The 26,322-nt window shown below is 55.8% G+C and overlaps 1 protein-coding gene across 6 annotated transcripts; it reads right to left on the bottom strand.

Annotated features, from left to right (window-relative positions):
• Positions 1-1,117: 1,117 nt before the first annotated feature.
• On the bottom strand, positions 1,118-26,322 carry SLC45A1 (solute carrier family 45 member 1). 6 transcript variants are annotated; one of them, XM_037000111.2, is made up of 10 exons: positions 21,487-21,617; positions 16,992-17,514; positions 16,347-16,439; positions 15,717-15,941; positions 11,083-11,822; positions 8,790-8,943; positions 7,275-7,451; positions 6,416-6,621; positions 3,289-3,361; positions 1,118-2,186 (listed from the first exon to the last, which is right to left on the bottom strand). In XM_037000111.2, the coding sequence occupies exons 1-9, from the start codon at positions 21,592-21,594 to the stop codon at positions 3,311-3,313; spliced, it is 2,277 nt and encodes a 758-aa protein (XP_036856006.2). In that variant the 5' UTR covers positions 21,595-21,617; the 3' UTR covers positions 1,118-2,186; positions 3,289-3,310. The 6 variants fall into 6 exon arrangements, with proteins under 6 accessions (XP_036856006.2, XP_073089240.1, XP_017500911.3 ...); XM_073233139.1 differs by lacking the exons at positions 1,118-2,186; positions 3,289-3,361; positions 21,487-21,617 and adding exons at positions 3,411-3,914; positions 26,133-26,322 and having other exon boundaries at positions 16,992-17,412; XM_017645422.3 differs by lacking the exons at positions 1,118-2,186; positions 3,289-3,361 and adding an exon at positions 3,411-3,914.

The following is a 26,322-nucleotide window of genomic DNA, read 5'->3' as shown; positions in this document are numbered from 1 at the left end:
CATTGTCATTCCCAGGTCCCCTCCACTCCCCTTATTGACTTTCTGGGCTCTGGGCAGGTCATGGCGCCGACCAGATCGAAACTCTGTCCTGCCACTCTCAGACCTGGCCACCAGGTGGCAGTGTGTACAGAGCCCGGGCGCCACCCCCACGATGACCCAGGTGAGAGGCCTGCAGATGTGATGAGTATTTTGTAAGAATTGACATTTCCTGGAGGCAGGGAGCCAAGCAGATGGATCAGAGATGAAGGGGTGAGGTGTTCTGGGCAAAGGGCAGAAAGACTGGCTCTGGTCACAGAGGAGCAGGGTGAGAGATTCAGAGAAGGGGAGCGGTAGCAGGGGCATGGATGTGAGTGCGAGAGGTGACTGCTGTCTGGAGGACATCCCCTGCGCTGGGCCGCACACAGGAGGCGCTCAGTAAGCATATGCTGAGCCAAAGGGGACCCCAGGGTGGATCCGCAGCAGCAGGTGATTTCCAAGCAAAATGACCCCCCTAGCCCCGAAGAGCCCCCCTGAGCTTACACTGCCCTGAGGCTCTGTGTGCCCTGAGTGTGTCCCCAGCTTGGGACATCTGCTCTCCTCCAAGCCTTCCAGGGAAGACACCTCAGGTGCCCTCCACCCTGCTCACAGCCAGGACGAGGGACAGCGCACACCTCACAGACCCCGAACACCCCTGGGGAGCGGGCAGAAGCCCGGCCAGGGCCACCTCGCCGCTCGGTGTCCCCTGGCAGTTGTTGGTTCTGGCATATCCCAGGGAAGCCACCTAGGTTTCTATGAAACCTGTGGCCCAGTGTGAAGGGAGCGGGGTGCCTCCTCACCCAGTCCCTGTACCCCAGACTGAGGTCCAGGGCTAGGCCAGCGACCTGGGAGGATAGCCACCAGGCTGGTGAGGCGGTGGGCTGTCGGGTCCCAGGGATGTCAGCATCAGTTCTTGGGGGCTCTGTTGGCTTTGTTCCCAAGGAGCACAGAGGGGCGGCAGGAGTTGGTTTATGGAGCAGAAAGCACTCAGCCCCCAGGGGTGCGTCCTGGGGCGGGCGGAACCGCGGCAGCAGTCCATCGCCGCCCGCCACCTAGCCGTCACTTCAAGGTCCCCATCACCGCCATCATCACAGCTTGATTTATAAGTCTCTAAATTCAAAAAATTTTTTATTTCCCACATTCTCAGATGTGGAAACCAAGCAGGCGTGGCTCTCAGCGAGCCCTGCGCCCTGTGGTCTGGATCCCATGGCAGTCCCTGCTGCCACCTGCTGGGGACACACTCTCAAAGGCGGCTCTCTGGAGCTGGCCGAGGGCAGCCCGATGCCCTGCTCACCCCACTGCCCCCAAACAGCGCCTCAGCCCAAGCATCTTCTTAGGAGGAGCTGATGACAAGTATGCCCGCGTGGAAAAGCCACCCTGTTTCCTTGAAAAGTTCTTAGGAAGAGGGCCCAGGGTTTGGCCAGCCTGGAGTGGGGGGGCCTCCCATTCCTCATCTCTTAGGCAACGACAACCCAGACCAGGGCACAGCCATCCAACACTGTATTTTCTAAAAAAAAAAAATCTAAAGCTCTTCTACATGATACGAATGTGGGAAGGAGGAGTCTAGGGTCCCAGAAAACATGGATCTAACAGGAAGACCAAAGGAGCTGTGTGACTTTGAAAAGTCACCAAACCTCCCTGTGCACTGAACAGGGATGATGAGACCTGCCCCACTTGGCTCACAACCATGAAGAGTAAAATGACATGATGAGGAGGCACCCAGAAGGACTCACTAATTTCAACCAGGTTGGGCTGCATGGAAGAGGTGGCGTTTTAGATCTCAGTGGATGAATCGGAAATTGATGAGCAGAGAAGTGGGAAGATTTCCCCTGCAGGAAGAGCGTGAGCTCAGGCACGAGGGTGTGGTATAGGAGGCTGGAGCGAGCCATGCGGAGGGTGGTGGGCTTGGGAAGGTGGCAGGGCCCAGGTGGGCGAGAGGAGTCCAGGCCTGGTTCTTAGGCTCTGGGGAGCCACAGGAGGTGTGGCGAGGAAAAGGAGCTAAGGATGGGTTCACACCTGTCGACAGCGCCCTTGGCTGCAGGGTGGAGACAAGGAGGCAGGAAGAGACGCTGGACCAGGGCAGGGGCGGTGAGAGGAGGTCCTGGACGCCAGGGCCACACCGGAGCCATGTCCACTCTAGGAGGGCAGCAGGCAGCGGCGCTGGGGCAGGCCTGGGACCAGAGGGGGAGAGGGCTTAAGTGCTCTGCAGAGGATGGTGGGTTTTATGCCCAATTGGTCTAAGCAACATGATGGGACATGTTAGCTGCCCCAAACCCCCAATTCTGCTCAGAAGCAGGCGAAGAACCCAGGACTCCTGCTGCTTGCTTGGGACTTGGGGTCTTATATGTGGCCCCAAACCCAGGGCCCATGTGGCGAGAGCATTGGAGGCCGGCCCCAGTTCCAGTGCAGTGGTCCAGCCATGCCCCTCCCCTCAGAGCGCACAGCCAGTACCCACAGAACAGCGAGGGGCCTGCCCGGCGCCCCGGGAGGATGGAAGGCGGCAAGAAGCCACATGGCACAGGACCTTGACACTCACGAGAAGGTGGAGACTTGTCATGGTCCCTGAACAGGCACTGGAAGATGGGGAGGGCAGGTGGTCAAGTCAGAGGGCAGAAGGGACATTCATCAGGGGCATCAGCCCCACCTCGAGGTGCCCACCTTACTGGGTGTTTTCCAATCCAAGCATTTTGGTGCCATGATACCTTGAATACACCACACAGGTTCCCACCTCAGATCTCAGAGGTCTGTGTCCAGGACACTGCTCAAACGGCATCTCACCAGAGCCCCATTTGCCCTAGGATAGATAGCCTGCTCCCCAACCCTGTCATCATCATCCTACCCCGCCTGTGTTCTTCACATCTCTTTCCACCATCCTCAGACATAGATCTCAGTGTATTATTTGTCTCTCCTTTCACATCAGCTACATGAGGGCAGGAACTTGTTGCTCACAGCTGGACCCCCAGCGCCTACCACTTCCTGCCCCTCCCAAGGCACTTGAGGGATACCTACAGGGGAGTGGGTGGGTGAGGGGGTGGGTGGGCGGGTGGATGGATGGATGCATACACGAATGGATGGATGAGTGGATGAATGTGAGGTCTTCTGACCCCAAAGCATTGTATGTCCTAACTCCACTCTGAAATACAATGTACAGTTAGCCTAGGAACTCCCCACCTCAGCACTATTGAATTTTGAGGCTGGAAAATTCTTTGTCGTGGGGGGGCCTGTCCTGACTGTTGTCAGATGTTTATATTCACCCAAGCGAGCAGTACTCACCTGAGTTGTGACCACCAAAGTATCAGCCCGCATGCCGAACGTCTCTGAGAAGGGGCAGGTCGACGAACTGCCACTGGTGGAGAACCGCTGAGTTACACCTTTTCTTTCTTTAAATGATCCTTACAGACCCCTCCCCAAGTCCCCATGGAGAGCGGCCAATCCGCAGGTCACCTCTCAGTCCTCGGGAGAACCACAGCTGGAAACTGCAGGCTTTGCTGCTGCCATTTATTGTTTTATCACATATTTACATTCCACAGGAAACCTGTCCTGCAGCTACCAAGGCCCTTTAGTTTTTCACCGGCTGGCCTGCTCCAGACCCCCAGGCACAGGCCCGAGGCCAGAGCTGGGGCCCTGGGGTGTCAGACGTTCAGCAGGAGGGGCTGGTGCTCCTCGTCAGTGGCCTCGCTGGGAGGGATTTCATAAACCACGAACAGGGAGGAGTGCAAGCAGCCCAGGAAGGACACCAGGCTGGAGAAGTACATCACCCCACTGGCGCTGCCCACAGCTGAGGTCAGGGGCCCCAGCACCAGGGAGACCAGAATCTGGGCCAGGAAGTACTGACAGCTCAGCAGGGAGATGTCCACGCCCATGCCCCGCCTGGTGCCATCTGCACTGGACCCTGCAAACTGACCCAGAAGAAGAAACGCATCAGCGGGATGCCTGAGTGCTGAGGTGACCGAGCCCATGTTTCCTGCAGGCCAGGGGACCTGGGCGGCTCACACATGGTGGGCTCTCATCTTCCAGGGCTGATACGCACAGGGAGTTCAGCCTCAGTGGAGTAATTTTGTGTTCAGAGATAACAATGAAAAGAATCCATGACTAACCATCATGGAGGCCTGAGTCGTCAAGGCCCAGGCGCACCAGGCACTTCCCTGCACAGAGCGCCTGCTCTTTCCCTTTGCTCCCACCTAAGAGAAAAGCAATCTGCTCGCCAGGCCAGCCGGGGGCGCTCTGCCTTCCACGCATCCCCACCCACCTCTCAGCCCTGTCAGCAACAATGCGTAGCACACACTCCGAAATACCCTTTCACACCCGGGGTGCCATTTCTCAGAAGTCCAGCTGGACACACTACGTGCCCTCCATCCCGCCCGCCCGCCCTTGTGCCATGCTGGGGGCTGGGGGCAGAGACAGGATCTCTGAGCAGAGCTGCAGGAGGGGCAGTGGGAGGAGGTGGTGTGGGCCCCCCACTGCTGCACAGCACACCCCTCACCCAGTGGCCACAGATGCAGCCGGTTGTTGCCACCCCACAAACCACTGTGTGTGCACCAACTGGGGGCTGGCACTGCCTGCTGCCCCCTGGGAGCTGGGTGGCCCCTGTGGGGCCCCTGATCCAGACACACACGTGGTCACCTCTGGGAGGCTGCCGATCCCCTCACGGAGGGGCTGTGCCCTCTCAGGCAGAGTCCAGGTGCCCTGTGAACAGGGAATGCAGGGGTCCCAGAGCAGCCGCGGCTGCCCCGTGGCTCCATGCACCTGGCAAGGCCAGCAGGATGCCACTGTGAGGGGAGGTCCCTGAGCCTACAAGCCAACAGAGACTGAGACCAAGAGGAAAGTGAGCCTCCACAAGACCATGGGCAACAGAGACCCGGGCCTTCCAGGGAGCTCCCACCAAATCTATCAGAGCCCAAGGCCAAGGGTGTCTGCTCCCAGGGCAGGGCAGCCTTTTGCCAAGAAACAGCACACCCATTTGCTCCAGTGAAGGGGTCCCTGGGGCTGCAGGGAACTGGCAGGGAGAAGGGGGCCATGGAGATTGGGGGCTGCCCAAGCCCCCGGGGTCCCTTGGGTGTTGCTAACACAGACCGTGGCCACCCCGGCAGTGCCGGCTGGAGGTACAGGTTGCATGCACGGCTCACTGCCAAGTGGCCATGGCCTCAGTCCCGCCCTGGAGGCTAGTACAGCGTTCATGGCCATTGCCTGTCTGTGGGGCTGGGAACCCAGAGGCTGGGAGGGCCTGCCACGGCTGCCACACAGAGACATGCCATCTGGCTCAGTGTATAGCCTGGGGCTCCAGGCTGATTGGACTTTTTATAAAAAGTACTGTGCTCAGGGCTGGCCTCAGCTGTACTCATCAGAGACTCCAAACTCCTTAAAACAAAGCAGGATGCCTCCTGGGGCCTGGGGGATTGATGCGGGCCCAGAATTAAAGGGGCTCTGGGAAACTGTTACCAAGGTGATCTTTTGATGCAGTATTTTAAAATCTCAAAGTTACTGCAAAAAAAAAAACTATGATGGGAATATTATTCAGCTATAGAAGGAGCAAAGCAGACACGTGCTACAATGTGGCTGCACCTTGAAAACACGAGGCTGAATAAGAGAAGCCAGACACACAGGCCACGTATGATTCCCTCTACACGAAATGCGCAGTAGAGGCGAATCCACAGACACAGAGCCCAGCGTAGCGGTGGCGACGGGCAGGCAGATGGGAGGCCAGGAGGGGTGTGAGTAATGGGGGCGTGGTTTCTCTCTGGGGTGACGAAAATGTTCTAGATTGGTTGTGGTGATGTGGACAGACTCAGCGAATACATTGAAAAGCCCCGCAGAACACCGTGCGGTGGGCCAGTCTCAGTGGAAACGTTAAAGGGAAATCCATGCTGGACAAAAATGCCAGGATTGCATATAGAGATGCAACCCTTACTCCCACCTTGGCCTCATGGCACCGTGGCTTGGCACAGCGCTGTGACCTGCTCTGCCTTTATGTGAAGTTCTGATATTTTGCTCAGTGTGGATTTGAGCATTAACTCTCATTTTTAGACACACTGTCTTAACATATTGATCTTGGCTGTTGTGTCCAAGGTGATTGTTTTGCTTGCCTCAGGAGGCCCCATGCTGACAGGTGATCCTGGAGCTGGGCAGAGGGGTCGCAAGGGGTGAGGCTCCCCTTCCACAGCCCCCACTGCCCAGTTCCCATGGGAACGGGGCAGCTCTGTGGGCAGCTACCTGCCAGGTTTATGCTCTGCTGTCTGGTTATTCTCAACGTTAAACGGGCCCCGCGTTTTCATTCTGCACCAGCCCCCGAGCTGTGTAGCTGGTGCCGGGGCCACTTCTCAGCTGGAGTATCTCTCGGAGGCCGCCCGGGGCCTGAGGCCAGGCCTTTCAGGACCCACGCAGGAGAAAGGGAGGCACTTACCTTTTTGTTCTGGTAGTAATCGCACAGCAGCGAGTAGGGCAGAGTGCACAGGGTGGAAAATAACACCCCGTAGGTGATGCAGAGGGACAGAACCACGTAGAGGTTCCTGGACAGGGTGGCGAGTCCGGTCCCCAGGCCAAAGGCCAGGTGCGCGATGAAGTACAGCGTGCGGATGCTGAGGTGTTCTTCCAGCTTTTCGAGGACAGCTGCAGGCCGGAAAGGAGGGTGAGCAGCAGCGCAGGCGGCTGGCCCCGGGGAACGTTTCCCCAGCCTCTCCCTGGGCTGGCGTGGGTGGGGGCCGGTTGGCAGCTTGCCTCAAGCCAGAAAACCTGTGTGGGGGCCCAGGGAGCTGAGAGCAGCCCCAGCCCCCCTCAAAAGGCTCAGGAATCGAGTGCTTCCCGCTAAAACCCAGTGCTCTTGTGCAGGTCACGGTGCTCCGTGCCTCTTTTCTAAGATGGGACACCACCAGGCCCCCAGTCCCCCACCCTGGGCATCCTCACCTGCCCCGACCCTCCCTGGACCAGTTGCCCAGTGAATCACCATGAGAAGGCCAACGGGGAGGCTGGCAGACAGCCCACCCGCCCTGGGGGGACCCCGAGGTGCTTCCCAGGTCCCCGCTTTGCCCTGGCTCACGGGCCTGACCCCTTTGGCCCAGGGGCCCTGCCCCCGCCCCACCACCCAGCCCAGGCCGTTTAATGACTGAGGTGGGACAGCGCTGTCTCCTCCGCGCTGGGGTGCCAGGCCTGCAGCTGCGGAAACGCAGACCTCCCTCCATCCCTTGACCTCCAACGGCCCCCCGACCCCCTGAAGGCCGGAATGCCCAAGGGCGCTGACCCCATGCCTCAGCCCCGGCGGGTACCTGAGTAGAAGGCGGCACTGAAGGCGTAAATGCACATTCCCCAGCAGCCCACGGTGACCCCACTGTTGTATTTCTGATACTCTTCCGATGTGTGCGGAGCTTTGGGGTCCCCCTGAAACACCACCTCGCCCATGAAGTCCGTGTAGAAGAGCAGCATCCCCTCAAACGAGAGCCAGCCTGGAAAGGGGAGAGCCTGTGAGCACCGGGCGGGGCACCAGGCCCCTTTCTCCTCCACAGGGGTCTTTCACCCACAGTAAGGGTCACATGTGATTTCTGCAGGTTCCAGACTTAAAGAAGAAACCGCCTCAGCCTCACCACCCAGAGATCACCTTATCTCTGCCAAAATATTGGAGGTTTCCTGCCGGCCTTGCTAAAAGCACATGCACATTCTCACGAACACAGGCTCTGCAGCACGAAGGTCTTGTCTTCTGTTCTTTCTGTGAACACGATTGTCCTGAGAAACTAGCCCCACACTCCTCTGAGCTAAATGCCTGGGCCTGCTTCCAGCTCCCACCTCTGCAAGGGAGGAAGAAAATGCCGGTGGCATTTGGGGGACACATTTCATTGGGAGAAATACAGTAGGAAGCACACACACTGGTGTAGATCCAGTTCTCTCTGTTACAGACAAAGGTGCCCCATTCCTCACTTCTGTGCCACTTTCTCTGTTGGTAGAGGAAGGGAGTGGTAGTTTTCGGCCCTCTTGAACCCAGTAATTATCATGCACAACTTCGTATGACATTAAATATTAATGGCAGAAAAATATTTCACAATGTGGACACAGCATAATGTGTCTTCTCCTCTCACTGCTGGCTGCTGCTTCTAACTCCCCCCATCCCGGTTTTCGGTTCTGACAAATTAGACTGCCAAGAACACCTCGCACATGAATTCTTGATAATATCTCTGATTACATCCTGGCAAAGAACACCAACTAGGATCTCTGGGATAAAGGTCGTGGACATGCTGAAGATTCTTGCCTGTTGCCAATTTGCCTTCTGGAAAGCCACTCTGCAATGCCCCACAATGTTTGAAAGCCCAGGATGATCTCAAATTCTCGATCATCCTCAGATGTTCAACGACCCAACACCGAGGGAATACCAGGCGGAATGAAATGCAAGCCAGGGCTTGGCAGCAGTGATTCGGTTGCCGAACCTGGTGAACTCAGGACTAGTACCAGGCAGTCGGCCGTGTTTCTGTCTCGGCCCTAAGAGGGAGACAGTAGGGAGGCGCAAACTGGTTCAAGACGCAAGTCCCGCAGTGGGGCAGTGATGCCCGGCACGACCCTGTGAGCGTCTGGAGAGTGTTGGTAATGGGGCCGTGGGCCCTGTGCAGGCCCAGGCGTCAGGCCCAGATGAGGAGGTGCGCCCCTCATACAAACTGGTGAGGCTTCTGCCCCACACTGGGGCTGCACAGGGCAGGCGTGTCTCAGGGCCTTGGTGCAGCTGCGGGGGCTACACGACTGCATGGCGAGAGCGCCCCACGGGGACAGGGGCAGCGGGTGCTGGGCTGGGAGCTCACCCAAGAAGTGGTTGACGCAGAGGCTGCGCAGTGCCACGGGCATATGGCAGATGGTGAGACACAGGTGCCGCATGGACAGGGGACGCCCGGCCGACTCGCTGGCGCCTGTCAGCTGGCTCTCGTACTTGACGCCGTTGAGCAGGATATTCGCCACCTGCGAAGGAAGCCCGCCAAAGCGCTGGGGGCGTGCCTGCCGGGCCGGGGGAGTGCGGTTTGCGGCCCTGGGGAAGCGCCATCAGGAGCGTGCCTGCGGCCCTGCAGCCTCGGCCCTGGGGAACCTGCCCCAAATGCTGCCCGGTGGCAAAAGGGACGCCTCGGGCAGCTGGGACCAGTTGCATCGCGAGCTGGCCTGCGTGGCCACAGGTGGGGGGCCTCGTGGGGTGGGGGTGGGGGGTGAAAGTAAACACTGTGCAGGGTGTGAAACACATTTGCAATAAAAGACGTCTGGCTCAGTCCAAATCCAGACATTGTGAATTCCCTTCTTTTCCACGAAAGCGGGATGGGAGAGGCTTATTTCCAGGGGGTTGGGAATCCCTTCAAAATCCCCTCTGGACGGTGGGACTCCCGCTACCCGAAGGTCAAGGCGGCCGGGGGCACGCCTGCAGGCATCGGCCTGGCCAGGAGCAGGTCCCTTCCGGGAGCGACCCTGGCCTCCGCCTCCAGCAAGAAGGCTCCGGTCCACGGCCACCCTGCCCGGGCCGGGGGTGCAGACCCCAGCCAGGGAGCTAACTGTTCTGGAAGCCGACGTCCTGAGCAGCACCATGCGACCCTGGCTCCACAGGGAGGGGCCGTGGGGGATGGCGGGCAGGGCCCCGGGGCAGGCTCCGAGGGCAGCCCGTGTGCAGGGCCTGCCACCCGTGCCCACGGAGGCAGGCTGCTGAGGCTACACCCGCGTCCCTGGAGATGTGCTTATATTTAGCACGTGATTTGTGCTTTCCTCAGAGAACTGATTCATAAATTACAATACATGGAATGGAAATAGAAAAATGCATTTAAATGAGATTTCAACCACAGCCAAAGAACTGCATCTGGAAGCCAGGTTGAAGCTTTTGAGACAGGACAGGACGATCCGGTGTCAGCAAAGGGCCTGGCCTCGTCTGGTGTCATAGAGGAGGCGGCCACGCCCTGGGGACCTCGGAGGAATCCCCTTCCTCTGGCCTTACTGGGATCTCTTAACCCTCCAGGGGTGTTCGGTTCTTCCCAGGTCCCAGCCTGTGCGCCCCTCCACGCTGCCCCCAGGCCCCCCACAAGGACTGGCATGCACGTGCAGACAGTGCCAGAGGCCAGCAGACAGACTCACAAGAGCCTACCAGTGACAGGGGGCAGGAGTGGCCACCTCACAGCGGGTCTCGGCTGGCCTCCTGCCACACTGCGCGTCTCCCCAGGCACAGAGAGGGGATGCCCAACTGAGGACACGTCCCCGGGGTGCCCAGCCTTCGGACTGCCTGCTGAGAGCCTGCGTGGGCTGAGCACGCCTTAGGGGACTCCTGCTCAAGAAACCCCACATTCTTACTGAAATTCCCTCTCATCCTGAGACGCCCCTGAGGGCAGGCGGCCAAAACTATGCCTTCTTTAAACAAGAGAATAGCTTTTCTTTGACTGAAAGCATCTCTTCAAGATCATGGATTCTGAAAGCTGCTAAAATCCACATATCCATTTGTGGCCTTTCAGCCAATCTGACATGCTAACACCAACACAAGCAGCCTTCTGGAAGGTTCTCTGCCTTCATAGAACATGCCACTCATGGCCCTTTAGAATCCAGACTTTGGACAGCCTCTGGGTGGCCAGCCAAGGTCACACACTAGGGCAGGGAGGGAAGCATCCCAGAAACCTCAGCCAGCATTTGTGGTTTGTCTTGGTCTTTCGGGAAGACTTAGATGGTTGGCACCAATGACTCGGCCAAGGTCTGGGGATATGGCAGAGGAAACTGTGGAAAGGCGGAAATGCACGTGACGCTTGTAGCTAAGCGCTACAGGAGAGTTCCAGCCTCAGTGGCCTTTGGGCAGACCTACCGTGCTCCCCAAAAACGCCTAACCTGGGCCATGGACTGGGCTGGGGCTGGTGGACACCCCGACAGAGGCCCCAGGCTGCTCACCTGTGGCCCGAGCTGGGCCAGGACCTCCTCCCCTTGTGGGCGGGACATGCACGTTCCTGAGCTTGTTTGTGTTCAGATCCTGCCTCCAGAGGCCCAGAACTTCTTTCCAGATCCACAATCCCCATTCCTCATCTAACTGATGAGGGGACAGCATGAGGTGCCCTCTGCCCCTGGGGTCCCCCCAACATCAGCCTTTACCTGCCGACTGAAGGTAACGTTCCTCCTCTTGCTGGCTTCGGGACCGCCTCCTCCCGCCGCATCTGGGATGGCCAAGGTCCGGGGTCTCTTCAGGATCCCGGACGACCGCGGCTTGGAGGCATCCAGGGAGCCCACCCTCAGGATGTCCCCATCGGAGCTGGTGGCCAGGGCCACCTCCCGCTGCTCCCCAAGGCCGTGGTCCTGGCGGCAGAAGCCGTCGGGAGCCCGGGGGAAGCTGACACTGATGGTCTGCCTGGGGACGCTGCTGGGGATGGCCAGGTAGTTGTCGTGGCCTCCCGTGAAGCAGTCGATGAGGACGCTGTCGATGTTGGAGGTGGCAAAGGACGAGGCGAACTCGTTGATCCCTGTCAGGGAGCTGTCCCGGCTGATGAAGCTGCCGTACTTGGGGGTCAGGGGGCTGAGCGGGGAGATGGGGCTGGAGAAGCTGGCATACAGGCTGGTGGCCGCGTGATGGGGGAGTGCCGCGCCAGCGCCTTCCTCGCACAGGATGGGCGGGGAGGGGGGCAGCGGGAGGCTGGGGCTCTTCATGGCAGTCCTCTTCTCACCCGGGGGCTGCAGGGGCCTCTCGGGGATGCTGACCAGGGTCAGGACGGTGGTGATGCTCAGGGTGACGGCAGTGAAGATGTAGATGACCCGCAGCTGCCCGCCCAGGGCTCTCCCGAAGCTGGTTCTGTCCCAGTGAATCCCCCCAACCACGTACCCGAACCCTCCTCCAAGGCCTGCAGAGAGAAGCAGGGTTTCAGTCCCCCCACAGGGGGGCGGGGCTGGAGGAAGGGGGTTCCACGTCTTGGTCCCAGCACCACAGGTGCATGCGGCACTTCATGTGGCCGCCGCCCCCCCCCTGGCCTGGCACCAGATGACCATCCTGAGGCACGAGCACCGTGAGGCCAGTCCCCACTAACAGCGGTCGAGGACGGCCCACCCTGGTGGCCTGCTCTCCAGGTCAGCAGGCCACTGAGCCATCAGGACACAGGGCTGAGACCTCCGCCCCCCCTCTGTCCCCGCCAGCTGCAGTCCGCGCCCCCGGGAACGGGGGTAAATGGTGACCTGACTCACACAGCTCAACATGAACATGTGGGCGATGCTGTACTGCGCCCGGCTGGCACATGGGTACACTCACCTCCCGAGAGCGCTGCTTCCTCCAGCCCAGCTCTGCTCTTACTCAACAAGAGCAAGGCCAGGCCGTGGTGTCCCTGCCTGTGTCACCGGCGCACCCCGTCCCCTTCACTGCTACCACATGGGGCTGGCACGCTGTTACTTGGAGCTCAGCTGTATGTTGAGCAGTCTGCTGGTCGGGGGCAGGGGTCTCATGGTTGCTCCAGCACGTGCTTGTGGCTGGCCACCCTCCATGTTGGGAAGAACCAGCCACATGAGGGGTGTGCCTTGGCACCACTAACCCCCTCATGGAAAGGCTTAGGCCATTGGGCTCGCCCTTCCACACATCCCTAAGGAGATGGCCCCGAACCTAATCCCCTGATGGCTGCACCGCGGACTTCCTTGCGTGGCCCAGACTGTCCTCACAGGCCCTGGGGTGTTATGTACCCCACCCCCTCCACCTTTATTCTTCTTAACTTCCCACATTCGTGGTCCTCCTTAGTCCCCACTTTTGAAGACACAGTTGCTGTTTTGAGACTCTTAAGTAAGGTCAGATTGGAGATGAACATCATTAACCATTTTTTTAAAATGATCAAAGCGATACATTCTGACAGGAAAGAAACATACACCAACCTGACACCATCTGACCAAACAACCTGATTCAAAAGCATATGGAGGATCTGAATGTTTCTCCAAAGAAAATATACGCATGGCCAACGAGCTCAGGAAGAGATGATAAACCTCACTAATCATCAGGGAAATGGAAATCAGAACCCCCATGAGATGCCACCTCACACCCCCTGCGAGGACGGCTGCTGTCGGGAAAAACAGAAAATAGAAGGTGTTGGCGGGGATGTGGAGGCATCGAAGCCCATGGGCGCTGTTGGTGGAAATGTAAACATGCAGTTGCTGTGGAAAACAGCATGGAGGTTCCTCAAAAAATTAAATATAGAATTACTATTACCCTATGATCCAGCAATCCCACTTCTGCGTATGTGCCCGAAAGAATTGAAAGCAGGATCTTGAGATATTAGTGCACCGATGTTCATGGCAGCTTACTCACAAGGGCCTAAATCGGAGGCAGCCCAAGTGCCCACTGAGTGACGAATACCAGCACAATGGGCTGTATACACATGATGGATACAATGGTAAGTGTTGCATCATGTGTATTTTAACACAATAGAAAATAAAAAAGCAATACAGAGGAGCATTCAGTACAAAACTAAGTCCCCCTTTCTGCCCTCCACACCCCAGCCCTGGCCTGGCTGAGATGCACGCACAAGTTCCCTGGGCCCACATCCTTCCATGTGTTTACCAAGGGAGAGGCGAGCCACAGCGTCTTCTAGAAGAAGCGACCGAGGCTTGGCGGGGCCATGCAGTTTGCCCAGTGCCCCACAATTAACAGGAGGAAAAGCCCAGAGCCCAGTCTAGCTCTCCAGTCCTAGAGCCTGTGCCTCTGACCCCTGGACTGACCTGCCTCTTCACAAAGACCCTGCCCTGTCCCACTGCTTCTTTCCCTTGACTTCTACAAATCTTTTCCATTGCTATTTTGTATTTTGATTTTTATACAATACTTTGATAGCCCAACATCACACTGAATTCTCTTGCTGGTTTGCAGTTAGTTCTCTTGAAGTTTTCGTATGTCCAGTCACAGAGGCCATTTGTGATCATTCTCACCACCTGCACCTCTTATTTCTACTGCCTGGCTGCATAGGCTCTGCGGGTTAGTGGTCATTCCTGCCTTGCTCCTGACTTTAATAGGAATGTTTCTCTTGTGGCATTAAAAACAACAGGTGTGTGTGTGTAGACAGTTGACCCTTGAACAAGATAGCTTTGAACTCTGCAGGTCCACTTACATGCAAATTTGTTTTGATAAATATACTGGAAAATCTTCTGGTGATTTGAGACCATTTAAAAAAACAGTTTATTTTCTCTAGCTTATTTTATTGTAAGGATACAGTATATAATACATTTAACATACAAACTATGTGTTAATCAGCTGTTTATGTTATTGGTAAGGCTTCCAGTCAACAGTAAGCTATTCAGAATTAAGTGTGGGGAGTCAAAAGCCATGTGAAGATTTCTGGCTGCGCGGGGGTTCGGCACCCTGAACCCCCATGTTGGTCATGGGTCAGCTGTATGACCGTGTGTGTGTATATACAGCCAATACCCTGTATTTGCTTATTCGCCTCTTCACTACAATTTATTTGTGACCCCAACCATATGCCTTCAAGACTCGATAATTCGCAGATGTGTGCAGAGCAGCAAAAATTTTGAGCCACCCAATACACACGGTCCAGCAGGGCTGAGAGAGGCAGTCGCTCTCCTTTGTGGCCCAGCCTCGTACTGGGAAGCCTGTCTCGGTTTGGTGTTTTCTGGAGTCACAAGGGGCCATGCTTTCACCTTTTTGTGGGTTTTTATTTCGGTGATGCTACTGTTTGAGATGGCCCCCAGGTGCAGTGCCCACTCCTGACGTCCTGTGCTCCTAAGGGTCAGAAAGGTGATGGGCCCGACAGAGAAGATACGCGTGTTAGACAAGCTTCGTTCAGGTGTGAGTTACAGTCCTGTTGGCCGTGAGCTCGATGTTCACCAATCAGCGATACATATTGAAAAGTTGTTTTTAAACAGAGACACCTAAACCAAGTTTGTGTACTGATCCATTGATGAAGATGTTGTGACAGAGGTTCACAGGAACCTGACCCTGTTATTTCTCCTGAGGGCAGTGATTCATTATTGGCTAATTCAAGGTTCATGGCAACTTTGTAGAACATGACATTGCAAATAATGGGAATATGTGGATCTTCCTCGACTTACGACGGTGTTACACCCTGATAAACCCATCATAAGTTGGAAATCTCATCAATAGAAGCACACTGACAACACCTAACCTGCCAAACGCCAGAGCTCAGCCTCGGCACCTTAAACACACTCAGAACACCTACCTTAGCCTCCCGTTGGGCAAAATCATCTACCACAAAGCGGCATCTATAATGGAGCGCTGGACACCTCATGTGATTCGCTGACTACTGAACTGAAGTGAGAAGCAGAAGTCGTATGGGGACAGAATGGTTGTCAGCCTGACAGGTGTTTACCCCGGCGACCACGTGGCTGGCTGGGAGGTGCGCTCACTGCCCTGCCCAGCATCACAAGAGGGGGTTGTACCACGTACCGCCAGCCCGGCAGAAGACCCACAATTCCAAGTACAATTTCTACTGAATGCATACCATTTTCTTACTATTGTAAAGTGGAAAAATTGTAAGTCAAACCATCCTAAGTCAGGGACCATCTGTACACACACACACACACACACACACACACACACACACACACACACACACAGAGACTAGGCTGTTATTGCACATGTGGCTTTGCATCGCCCACATGTTTATGTTGAACTGTGTGAATCAGGTCACCATTCATCCCTGTTCCCGGGGGCGTGGAGTGCAGCCAGCAGGGACAGAGAGGGCCGGATGCCTGCAGCCCTGTTGCTTCCTGACGGCTCGGTAGTGGAGACTCACCTGCCAGGAGGGCGTGGATGTTGAGGCCCCGGTCCTGGTCAGCCGGGCTGCACACATCCATCATGTAGGCATGGCTGGGGCTGTCGGCAGAGTCTGCGCTGAAGTCCATCAGCACCACGCCGCACACGGTGAGGAGGATGCCCCACTTGTGGCTGCCGCCCGTGTCGACCAGCGCTGTGCCGATGTCCCTGCCGTTGAGCAAGAGGGAGAGACCCAGCAGCGCCCCTGGGGACAGAGAAACAGGGACACCTGGTGCAAATGCCGACCACCTCCATCCCTGGCAGCCCATGACTGGCATCTGGAAACCTTAGGAGCCCTAGAATTCCTTTCTAATCAAACTCCAAGCAGAGCCCATCGGAAAAGTCACTGGCAGATTCACCGTATTTTATGTGTGTGCTGGGGTCTCAGTTTTTATTTGTCAGGCGGGGCAGGAATGACATGAACTATATTAACCCATTTCAAAACATAGCCAAAGTGGCATATTCTCACAGCTCACCCAGGCCATGGGGCCCTCCCTGGCCGCACCAGAGGGCTTCTCTGGAGGGCTGGTCAACACCCCGAGATTCCCTAGGGGAAGGAGCTGGGACCTTCTTTCTTTTTCCACTTTATTTCAATTCCAAAACAACAGACCTATAGCCAGGACAAGAATGAAGGGGCGTCTCCTTCCAAACCTTGAGGTACATCGGTCACTCCAAGCACCCAACAGTGGCTGCAGAAGGAATCCTGAAACAGAGCAGGCCAGTGGTCATTGCCGGGGTCCCCGCGGCACATTGGGGCAAAGAGAGACAGCCTCCTGGGGGGCCCAAAATACCTGCGCTCACAAGTCCCCAGGCATGGGGAGTAGGGCGATGGGACTCGGAGCCAGCAACGAAACCCTAAGCTACGAACCAAGAGACAAACAGACGCTGCTTCTCCCCGGTCTCCACTTGGGCCCCCGAGGGCTCTATGCAGCCACGACTTCACTCGGATCTCCTAGAGATTCCAGGGCCTCCAGACGCAAACCCCACGGGGCTTTATTGCTCAGATCGTCCAGCGCTCACTCAGCCTAGGGACGTGGGGCTCCCTGGGGCACTAAGCTCCCCCTCCGTAGCCTGTCTAGACGAATCCGTTCACAATAAGGGGCATGATGGGCGTCCAGCCCTACAGCTGCTGAGCGGAACTCGGCCCTGGCTCCCCCCTGGTCCCCTCCGAGCCCTCAGGCTGCCGCAGCTCAGGCTTCCAGGGGCTCCCAAGGGTTCCGAGGCCTTTGGCTGTCAGGGCTGGGTGCGGGCTCACCGAGGATGGGGCTGATGAACCACACCAGGCTGTAGAGCTGGTCAGGGAGGCCCATCTGCAGGAGCACGGGGGTCACGTACGCCGTCTCCATGGCGTAGCTGAACTCGATGCCGAAGAGAATGCACCCATTGAAGAGCAGCTCCCGGAAGGACCTCTGGGGGTGCAGGTCCCCAAAGTCCACCAGCTCGATCGGGCAGGGAGTGTTGGGGGGCGGGGGTGGGGATGGCCGAATGCACTTCCTTCTCTTGGGGTGTCGTTTGAAGTTGTTGGCCCGGTGGCTGATGTGCCGGGTCACAGATTCCGAGCAGCCCGATATCTGTGCCCTCCAGAAGTCCCGGGGAGCCGCACTGGGGAAGAGGGCCTCTCCCGGAGGGGTGCTGCCAGCCGGGGGGATCATTGCAGGGGGGGCCGGTGGGTGTTCCTGCAGGGAGAGCCCATTGGGGGCGGCGGTCACCCACCAGGGCCTCTGCCGCGGCGGCCAGTTTCTCCAGGTGGCTCTCCCCCGACGGACATCCACTCGGCCCTGCCACGCGGGACAGCGGAGTTCATGCTGGGGACCCTGAGTCAGACACCCCCCCCAGCCAGTCTGCTGCTCGGGGCGACGTCACCGGGCCTCCTCTCCCGGCAGAGGGGCTCACCTGCCCGGGGGGACCAAAGCCGGCACCTCTCCCCATTCTGCGAGGGGCCCTGGGCCTCGGGGGCCCCAGATGGGCTCCGCTGGGGGCCACGGCTTCTCCCACGGAGAAAGGGTGCCTAGGGGCCAGGCTGTTTAGGGCCTGCTGCCCGGGTTCCAGGTGGCCGTCAGCCCTCCCTGCACCCAGGGCCGCAGGGGCGAGGGGAGACTGTGGGAGGCCCAGGGCCCGGCGCACTAGGCGTCCTGCCCGGCGAGCGCACGCCCTTCCTCCTCCCGCGGTGGCAGCGCGAGGCCCCTGGCACTCACGCCTGCCTGGTAAGGTGCACCAGGGTCCTTGCCTAAAAGGAGTTGAGCATAACCAAGGCCTTCCCTCCACTGAGAGAATTTTCAGTCAGGTCAGGAGAACCACGGCTTTGGCAGTGCCTGAAAATGCTCTCTAATGAAATAAACCAAACTCCCCGAACTCTGCGAGCCACAGACAACACACCAAAGAGGGACACGCTTTACACACCAAGGTGAGGGAGGAGAAGAACCTGGGAGGGGTGAGAAACAGACGATCTCCCAGCCTCAGATTAATTTTCGGTGTGATTTTCAGAGTGTCCAGGCCCTGTGCACGTCAGCCCTCCTGCCTGCGGCCACCTGACAACCACCCCCACCCCGCCCCCGGGGTGTGCAATGTGTGTCACTCAGAGACCTGCTCCCGGGCACCAGATGCTGTCACTGCTTTGAAATTATTCTAGATTATAAATATTAAAGGAATAGATTCTGGGATGTTGACCTACGCATTTCAGCCAATGTTAATTTTACAAAGCGCAGGCAGAGGAAGCTGCTAAGATCAGAGGGAAAGAGGCAGGAAAAGCATCAGGGGACAGTCTAGCCTCTGTGTGACCCCTCTGACTTAGCTCCACCACCCACCTCACAAAAAAGCAATGCCTGAATTCCCTTTAAAGTCCTTCCTGAGAAGTAGGCCCCAAGCCCAAGACAGCCTTTCCAGAATCAACAGGCTTCCCGACAAGGACCCCTGCTATTCACCAAGATCACTGTTACAACCTTTCTTCCACAATTAGTTTTAAGCTTTAGAAATGAGGCCCTTTTTTCTGACGTTAATTCACCAAACCACCTTCCATCAGGCTATGCTTGTCAATAACTTCTTTATGAATCACCCTGAAATTCTTCATCACTCCACAGTTGTTAAGCTAAACCTCCCCCCAACCAGCCTGCCTGCTCAGGGATTGTCTTCTTTCTCTTCATAAAACATCAATGGCGGAATGCTTTCCTCTAGAGACACCCCAGCAGAATTCAGAACACTGTGTGAACCCCAGCACCCATCCATCCACCCACATATCCAGCCACCCCATCCTCTAATCTCCCCATATACCATTCACCCTCCAAACATCTATCCACCCACCCACCCATCCATCTTGCCGCCACTCACTTATACGCCCATCCACCCTTCCACCTATCCATCCATCTAGCTACCCACTCACCCTCCCATTCAGCTGAGTACTGAGTACCAAGACACTGAGGTCACAGTGATAAAAGAAAGACATAGTTCTTGCCCTTGAGTTAGGTGAAAGCGCAGAGGGCAGGCATGCTGAGCAGTGGGACCCACCCACGTAAAAGAGATTCATTCAATAGTCGGGCACAACGGCAGCATGGTGAGAGATGAAATTATCAGGGGGGATTAGCTGATCACGAAGGGCCTGCGACCCTGCTAAGGAGTGTCCTACTGAGACGACAAGGATCGACATCACCAGAGACTCAGTCTATTTTTACTTCTATAAATGGCCTATCTTGTGACCTTGGAAAGTCCCAGGCTTTCTCTAAAACAAGAACAGATATACCTCAGAACCAGGTAGGCAAGTAAAGAAATGAAAAAACTCTATGAAAAACATAATTCACCTATGAAGATTAAGTCAAGATTAAGACTTTTTTAAAAAGTCAAGCTCTTTGTTTATGTTCCTCCCGGTCTTGTCCATAGTAAATACTCCAGAAAAATCTGTCCATTGGCTGGTCTTCCTTCAAAAACTCAGGTGGCTGTTAGTATTCCCTGGAGCTTCACTCACTAAAATCACATACACAGAGTGCCCGCTAGAAGACCGCAGTACACGGCCATCACCTTGGAAAGCAGAAGGGAGACCTTTAGCACAGGGGTGTGGGAGAGGGGGCCTGACTACCTGTCTGGGCACAGCCCACCTGCATGAGCGACCGACTCTCCTCTGCTGATCTACCTGCCTCTCGGTCCTTCAGGCAATGCCACCTCTTTCCTTTCTGCGTTTTACCCCGTCAAGTGAACTGAAGTGCATGCACCTTAGAACTTCGTCTTTCCTTTTGGGATGAAGAACCATAGGCCCACTTTGGAAGAACTTCAGACTTAAACGGCTTATGATTGAAATGTATTTTTGAAAAGGGAAATTTTTTTATCTGACTTCCAGCAAACTGGAGATAGCCCTGTCCTACCTGATGACTTCATCACTGCCTTCGCACCTCCAGCTTTAAAACACAGCTGGCGGCCTGTCCTAGCAAAAGTGAGACCCTCACCTCCCCACCTCAACCCCCAGCCCCCAAACCAGAATTAAACTGAGCCCAGAAATCTTCACTAAGGGTTCACCCTCAAATGTGGGGATCAGTATTGCCATTTTTATTTTAAAAATACACTTATTAAAAGCTGTTCATGAAAGTTTATTCCAAGAATGTTAAAAATTCATTTTTTAATGGTATAAAAAGTGAAAGTGAAATTTTAAAAATGAAAAAGAATTTTAATAGACTAATATGAATATTCACCAGACGCTCTCCATACACTATATGACCATTTACTCAATCCAAAAAAGTACACGTATATTCCCGGGCCCCCAGAGGCTATACACCAGGCCCACTGTGCTTCTAGAATAGAGGACGTTTGAAGTAATGAAACCCTGAAGCTGTGTTGTGGAAAGGTTAAGCAGCAAGTGATTAATAAAAATAAACAATGTCCATGTAACTTGAGTGCTTAAAATTGTCGTACGATGAGCCAAAATCCCTTCCTCATTTCCCCCCTTTTCTATATGAAACCAGCGTTCCCACCAGGGGGTCACGTGGGGCCACATTCCTTCCTCATTCGAGGTTCTGCCAATTCCGAAAGTTTATACCTCAAGGAAATGTTCCCAGACCAGTAAGAGCTACACAAGCATGGGGCATGGAGTTCATGTCAGCCACTGAACTGTGGCCCATCGGTCACCCCGGATCTCTGGCAATTTGGCCCCCACCTGGCGGCCCAGGGATCCTCAAAGCCCTGGTCAGGCGCATAGTGAACGTGGGTTTCATCAGCACCTGACTCTACTTCCCTATAAAAGCTTAAAAAGGTAAACATATGGCAATCCCAGAAATAATCTGAGAAGTTATTCATTGATGGGGGCACACAGAATGCACTTAATTGCTGTAAGCCCCCCGTTTCATCCTTGGCAGGAAAGCAGAAATCCTGGGTGCTCATCATAAACTGAATCCTGGGAGGCTGACAGGGATCATGCCGCGGGCCCTGGCCATCCGGAGGGCCCGGCCTCGGGCAGGAGGTGAGCCGGAAGCTGCCCACACCTGCGCAGGTGGCCAGGGAGCAGGCCTCCGGCACCAAGAAGCCCAGCGTAAGCCTGGGGCCAGTTCCAGTGCTGGCTTCCCCACCGCTTCCCTCCTCGGGCCCGGAGGGCTCGGCTCTCAGGGGTGCGACAGGGGCTCTGTTGACAGTTCAATTAATTAGATATCCTCGAAGAACAAAGGTCTCCGTGCCAACCTCCGTCCGGATCTGGCGCCCGGATCGCCCTGGGGCCTAAGCCACCTCGCTCCCGCACAAGGCCGGGGGCCGGGCGGCGCAGGAGGGGATGGCGGTACCTGTGGCTGGAGGCAGGAGGCATCCCTCTCCGAGGCCGGGCTCCTGCCCGCCCCGTGCGCGGCTGGGGTCCCCGCCCGGCCGCCCCCGGCCCGCCGCTGCTGCAGCATCGAGCCGCGGGGCGGGGCCGTGACGTCACGCTGCATCCCGGCGCCCGCGGCCGGTACCCGCAGAGCATCCTTAAAGCGGCACCGCCCGCGCCCGCGCGGCCCCACCCGCCGCCGGGCCTCCCCAGACCTTCAAAGGCCGGCGGGGGCCGCACGGGAATTCCCAGGAGCAGGCCCACTGTCCCGTCCGCAGGCCTCTTCCTCCCAAAAAACTACCAACATTTATGACTGTGTTGGTCTAAAAATGAATGTATTAATACTACACGTTAAAACAGTTTCCTTTGCCTAAGAGTTCTCTTTTTCTTTTCCTCATCTGAAAAGAAATGAAGTGATTTTCGTGGTTCCCTAAAAGCTCTGTGTGCTCTGGGCACTGCGCCCACTATCCAGAATTCGGGGAGTTGGCCCTGCCCAGAACTGTCCCACCACACTCACTGCCCCACTCTCCAGCTGTATCTGGTGCGTCCTCTGCACCAGGCACGATGGAGGGACTGGGGATGTGGCCCCTGTGCTGTGACATTTTAGAGATGGAGAGACTTGAGTTCCCACCTAGAAGGTGACATTTGAAGAAAGACTTGGAGTAGGTGAGGGGCCTAGCCATGCTGATATCTACCTGGGGGAGGATCATGCCAGACAAAAGGAAGAGCATATGCAAAGGCCCTGAGATAGAAGTGAGGTGGGCTGAGTTGAATAGTGATCGAGCACAGAATTAGGCAGCCCAGTGAAATTATAGCCACAAAAAGTGCTTCTGAGGGGGCACATGTGGCTCTATAAAAGTTTATAAAGGGAGATCTGACCTCATTGGAAGGGCCATTGCTCCCTGAGGGCAAGTGACACTTGAGAGGCTCACTGAAGCTGAGTAGGAAGGGCAGCATGTCCCAGGAAGAGGGGTCAGCATGTGCACACCTTTGGGTTAGGAGAGGGCATGGTGAGCTCGGAGCCGAGGCAGGCCAGTGGGGCTGGAATGCAGAGGCCCAGTGGGGGAGGGGGCTGGGGGCTTGCTGGAGAGGTAGCACGGTGCTAGCCTGCAGGCCTGTGGGCTGCTTTTGTTTTTTTAAAAACAAGGAGAAGCTTCGAGGTATTCTCTGCAGGGGAGTGGCTGACATAAATCATATTCATGTTTTGCAAAGATCGTATAGCTGAGCGGAGAATGAAACGGAGGGGCTTAGGGGGGCCGGGTGGTGTACAGGCAGGAGCTACCGAATGGCCCAGGTTGGGAGGGAGATGATGGTGGAGGGACAGAGGTGGTGGATCCGCTAGTCCTTCAGGCGCTAAAACCAGCCAGACTGGCGACAGATTGAAGTTGGTGGGTGTGGGAAGGGAGCAGGGGAGCGCCAAGGAGCTTCCGGCTTGAGCACTGGACCGGGAGGCGGACTTGCTGAGAGGAGAGCAGGAGGCTGGTGGGGGAGAGTCGGAGGTCGGCGTTGGGATGAGATGAGCTCAAGGGCCCTTTGAGACATCCAGGCCTTTGGAGATGCAGGTCTGGAGCTGAGATGGCCCTTTGCAAATCTCGCACCCAGGAGCTCCCTAAGGCCGACCTGTGGACAGTGGCACCAGCAGGGAGAGACCCAGTGGAGAGGGGTCCCCGGATGAAGTCTTGAGGAATCTCAGTAGCTTATGCCAGCTTGAGGAGATAAGTTCTATCTTTTTGTTTTTTCTTTAAATAGGAGTAATAGTTTGAAAAAATACTAGCGGGTTTTTCTGTTTTGATTTACACACAAATGACCTGCTATTCAGTTAGTGGACAGCTCACAGCTGTAACTGATAAACTTCAGCATGTCATGGGCTTAACCCAACAGATGCCTGCTTTGGCTCCTGTCAGGTCCAGAGGGGTACCCCGATGGGAGTGGGGCCTCCACACCGTCATCCAGGGACCCAGCCTCCTTCCGTCTTGGCTCTGCCCAAGCCAGGCTTGCAAGAGGCCTACATGCCACTCACAGCCCAGTCTGAGGCTCAGTGACACGCACCCAACCACAGGGAGGCCAGGATGCCCCTGCCCAGGACGAGGAGGAAGTGGGTGTGGGGAGTAGCTGTTCTCTGCTTGGGCGGGGAAAGGAGAGAGACAGGGCCAAATGGGGGTGCTAAGAAAACAAAAGTCACTATGTCATTTCTGATATTCAAGGTAGGATTTTGCAGCAAGAGAAAAGGCTTGAAATCTAGATATTGTTGAGAAAGAAAGAACTTTAAAAAGATTTTTGAAGTCTTGCTGTCTTTTTTAACCTTCCAAAGTCAGAACCTTCCACAATTAGAACCCTGGTTGACCAGACCTGGAGGGCCACGGAACCCAGAAGGAACCCAGACAAGCCCCTGCCCTGGTCCCTGGGTGCTGCAGGACGTGACTGAGGAGGGAGGGAGGAGGTGGCCGAGCTAACAGGGCATCGTGTTGAGGCGACCCCGGTGGGCAAAGCTTGGCCCTACCAGTGCCTCTGCACTCCAGACTGTGGTGTGAACCATTGCAGAAACGTGCTGGCGCGGCTCACTTGCCATCCCCGGGCGTCCACGAGGTGGTGGAAGAGCCCCACTTTGGTGCTGCGCAGTGCTGGGTGCAGGACAGCCAGGGAGGCTGACAGCACAGGAAGGGAGGTGGCTCTTCTGAGGTTTCCTGACCTTGCAAGGACTCACGGTTCTAAGGCTGAGTTTTTCTTTTTACTTTGTGAGCACACTTTTTCTGCAAAGCGCACAGCCACATGGTTTTTTATGAATGGCATTATTTTTAATAGCATCTTGGACAGGTCCCTGTGTTAAAGTTTTTCTGTACTTTAAACCTCATTTAATCATGTTTACTTTATGAAGCGGCTCTGGTCCCCAGGGTCTGTTTTTGATCTGGGAGCCTCAGGCTCCTGGGCAGGGACAGGCCACATGCAGCCAGGGTTGGAGCAGGGACTTGAACCCAGGCCTGCAGGGCTCCAAGGCTTGGGGGCCCCAGCATGCAGTCTCACTTGGGGTCACTGATGCACTCACCCAGCAACTGTTTGCTCCTTGGGCACCTGCTTTCCAGCGCGCACTGGGCGAGGAGGCACGATGCCAGTCCACCAAGCCAGCCTTCCCAGGGCTGTGGCCTCCCTCCTCTCCGACAGATTGTCAGGGAAGCTGCTTTCTGGCTCCCAGTTCAGAAGATCTGGGCAGTTACAGAGCCTCGGTGTGTGTGTGTGTGTGTGTGTGTGTGTGTGTGTGTGTGTGTGTGTGTGTGTGTGTGTGTGCGTGCGTTCACACAAACATTGTAAAGAAAGGTGCTCTTAGTTTATGTGGAGCTAATGAGTTATTGGCACCTTCTGATCAGTTTTGCACTCTTCGGGGATGCCACAATAGCTTTCATGTGGCCTGCACACTCACACATACACACACGCAGCACATAAACACAGATGTATATGATACTTGCCTGCACATATGCACACCTACACAGATTGCATGCATGCACACTCATACACATGACACTGAAGAGCACACAGACCCACATCATACACACACACACACACACACACACACAATTCCTGTTGCTACAGCTCCTCCTGCTGGGGCAGCAGCAGCCACCCTGGGATGGCATTCAAACCCAGAAGGTGTGTCTCCATAGGGAAGAAGTCACAGAATGATGGTCCTCTGATTACACTGCACTGCAAACTTGAAGTAGACAGGACAACCCAACACCCTCCTGTACCCTCAGGCAGAGGGCCGAGCACAGTGGACACTCAAATGTATTTCCTGGTCTACATACAACGGGATCTGCGGAAGTTTCCCGTTGTACCTGTATCCACACAGATACGGGTCAGAACAGGTTTTTATGGGCTGGCTTGGGAACTTATACTATTTCTGCAGGAAACTGAATTCTGATTTCCAAACATATGCCCTCCTTACAGAGAGCCAGTGGACCCCTCCACTCTGGACTGTCCCTACTGCTGAGACAAAGGGCAGTTAGGACCACAGGGCTGTGGGTGCAGTCTGCTTCCAGAACCAAGGCAGTGGCACCCAGGTGGCTGTGGGCTCCTGGTCCCTGGGCTGGGATAGAGCCCCACTGGGACCGAGGATTGCCGGAGAAAACGCAGGATGTGCTCCACGCACAGCCCTGCTGGGACAGCAGTTGGAACCTGCCGGAAGCAGCCACCGCAGGGAACCCGAGACCCTGGCTGGTGACACTCCCAGGCCGTCGGGACCTCCTGCTCCAGCCGCTTTCTGGGGCCTGGGAGCGGTCCTCTGCCAAGCTCAGCTTTTGGTTTCTGTTCCCTTGAGACAGTAGTGAACACCCAACACTCATTAAGTCCCAGCCAACCTCTGGGTGTGTCTTGAGAGAAGAAATTCCTGGGTAATACATCTCTGGGATCTTTAAAGTTCTGGTGGCTTTTGTGCTTTAACTATTTGTTCAACTTACTAAAATTCTGAATCTAGAAAACAGAACCACTATGTATACAACTAACACATTAAGAACTTTCACACTTTCCAAAATTTTCTAGTCTTTTATCTTAATAATGTCTATGAATTACTAAGCTTTTATATTATGAAATATAACACAGAAAAGTGCATGAAGCAAAATTAACAGCTTGACGACTTACCGCACGTGTGTAACCATAGCCAGGCCGAGACGGGATCTGCCAGCTGCCTGGAAGTCTCCTCCTGCTGTCTCTGCCACTACCCTGTCTTCTCTCAACCCCTGGAGGTAATCACATCCTCTATAAACTAACTTCTATGTCTACTGCTTTCTGGCTTTTTCTGTAGCTGTAGCACCTACACAAGAGTTAGTTT

This window comes from Manis javanica, chromosome 4, assembly GCF_040802235.1.
Source record: "Manis javanica isolate MJ-LG chromosome 4, MJ_LKY, whole genome shotgun sequence".
NCBI lineage: Eukaryota > Metazoa > Chordata > Mammalia > Pholidota > Manidae > Manis > Manis javanica.
The sequence above is the reverse complement of the archived record's forward strand: the minus strand, read 5'-3'. Positions and strand labels throughout refer to the sequence as shown.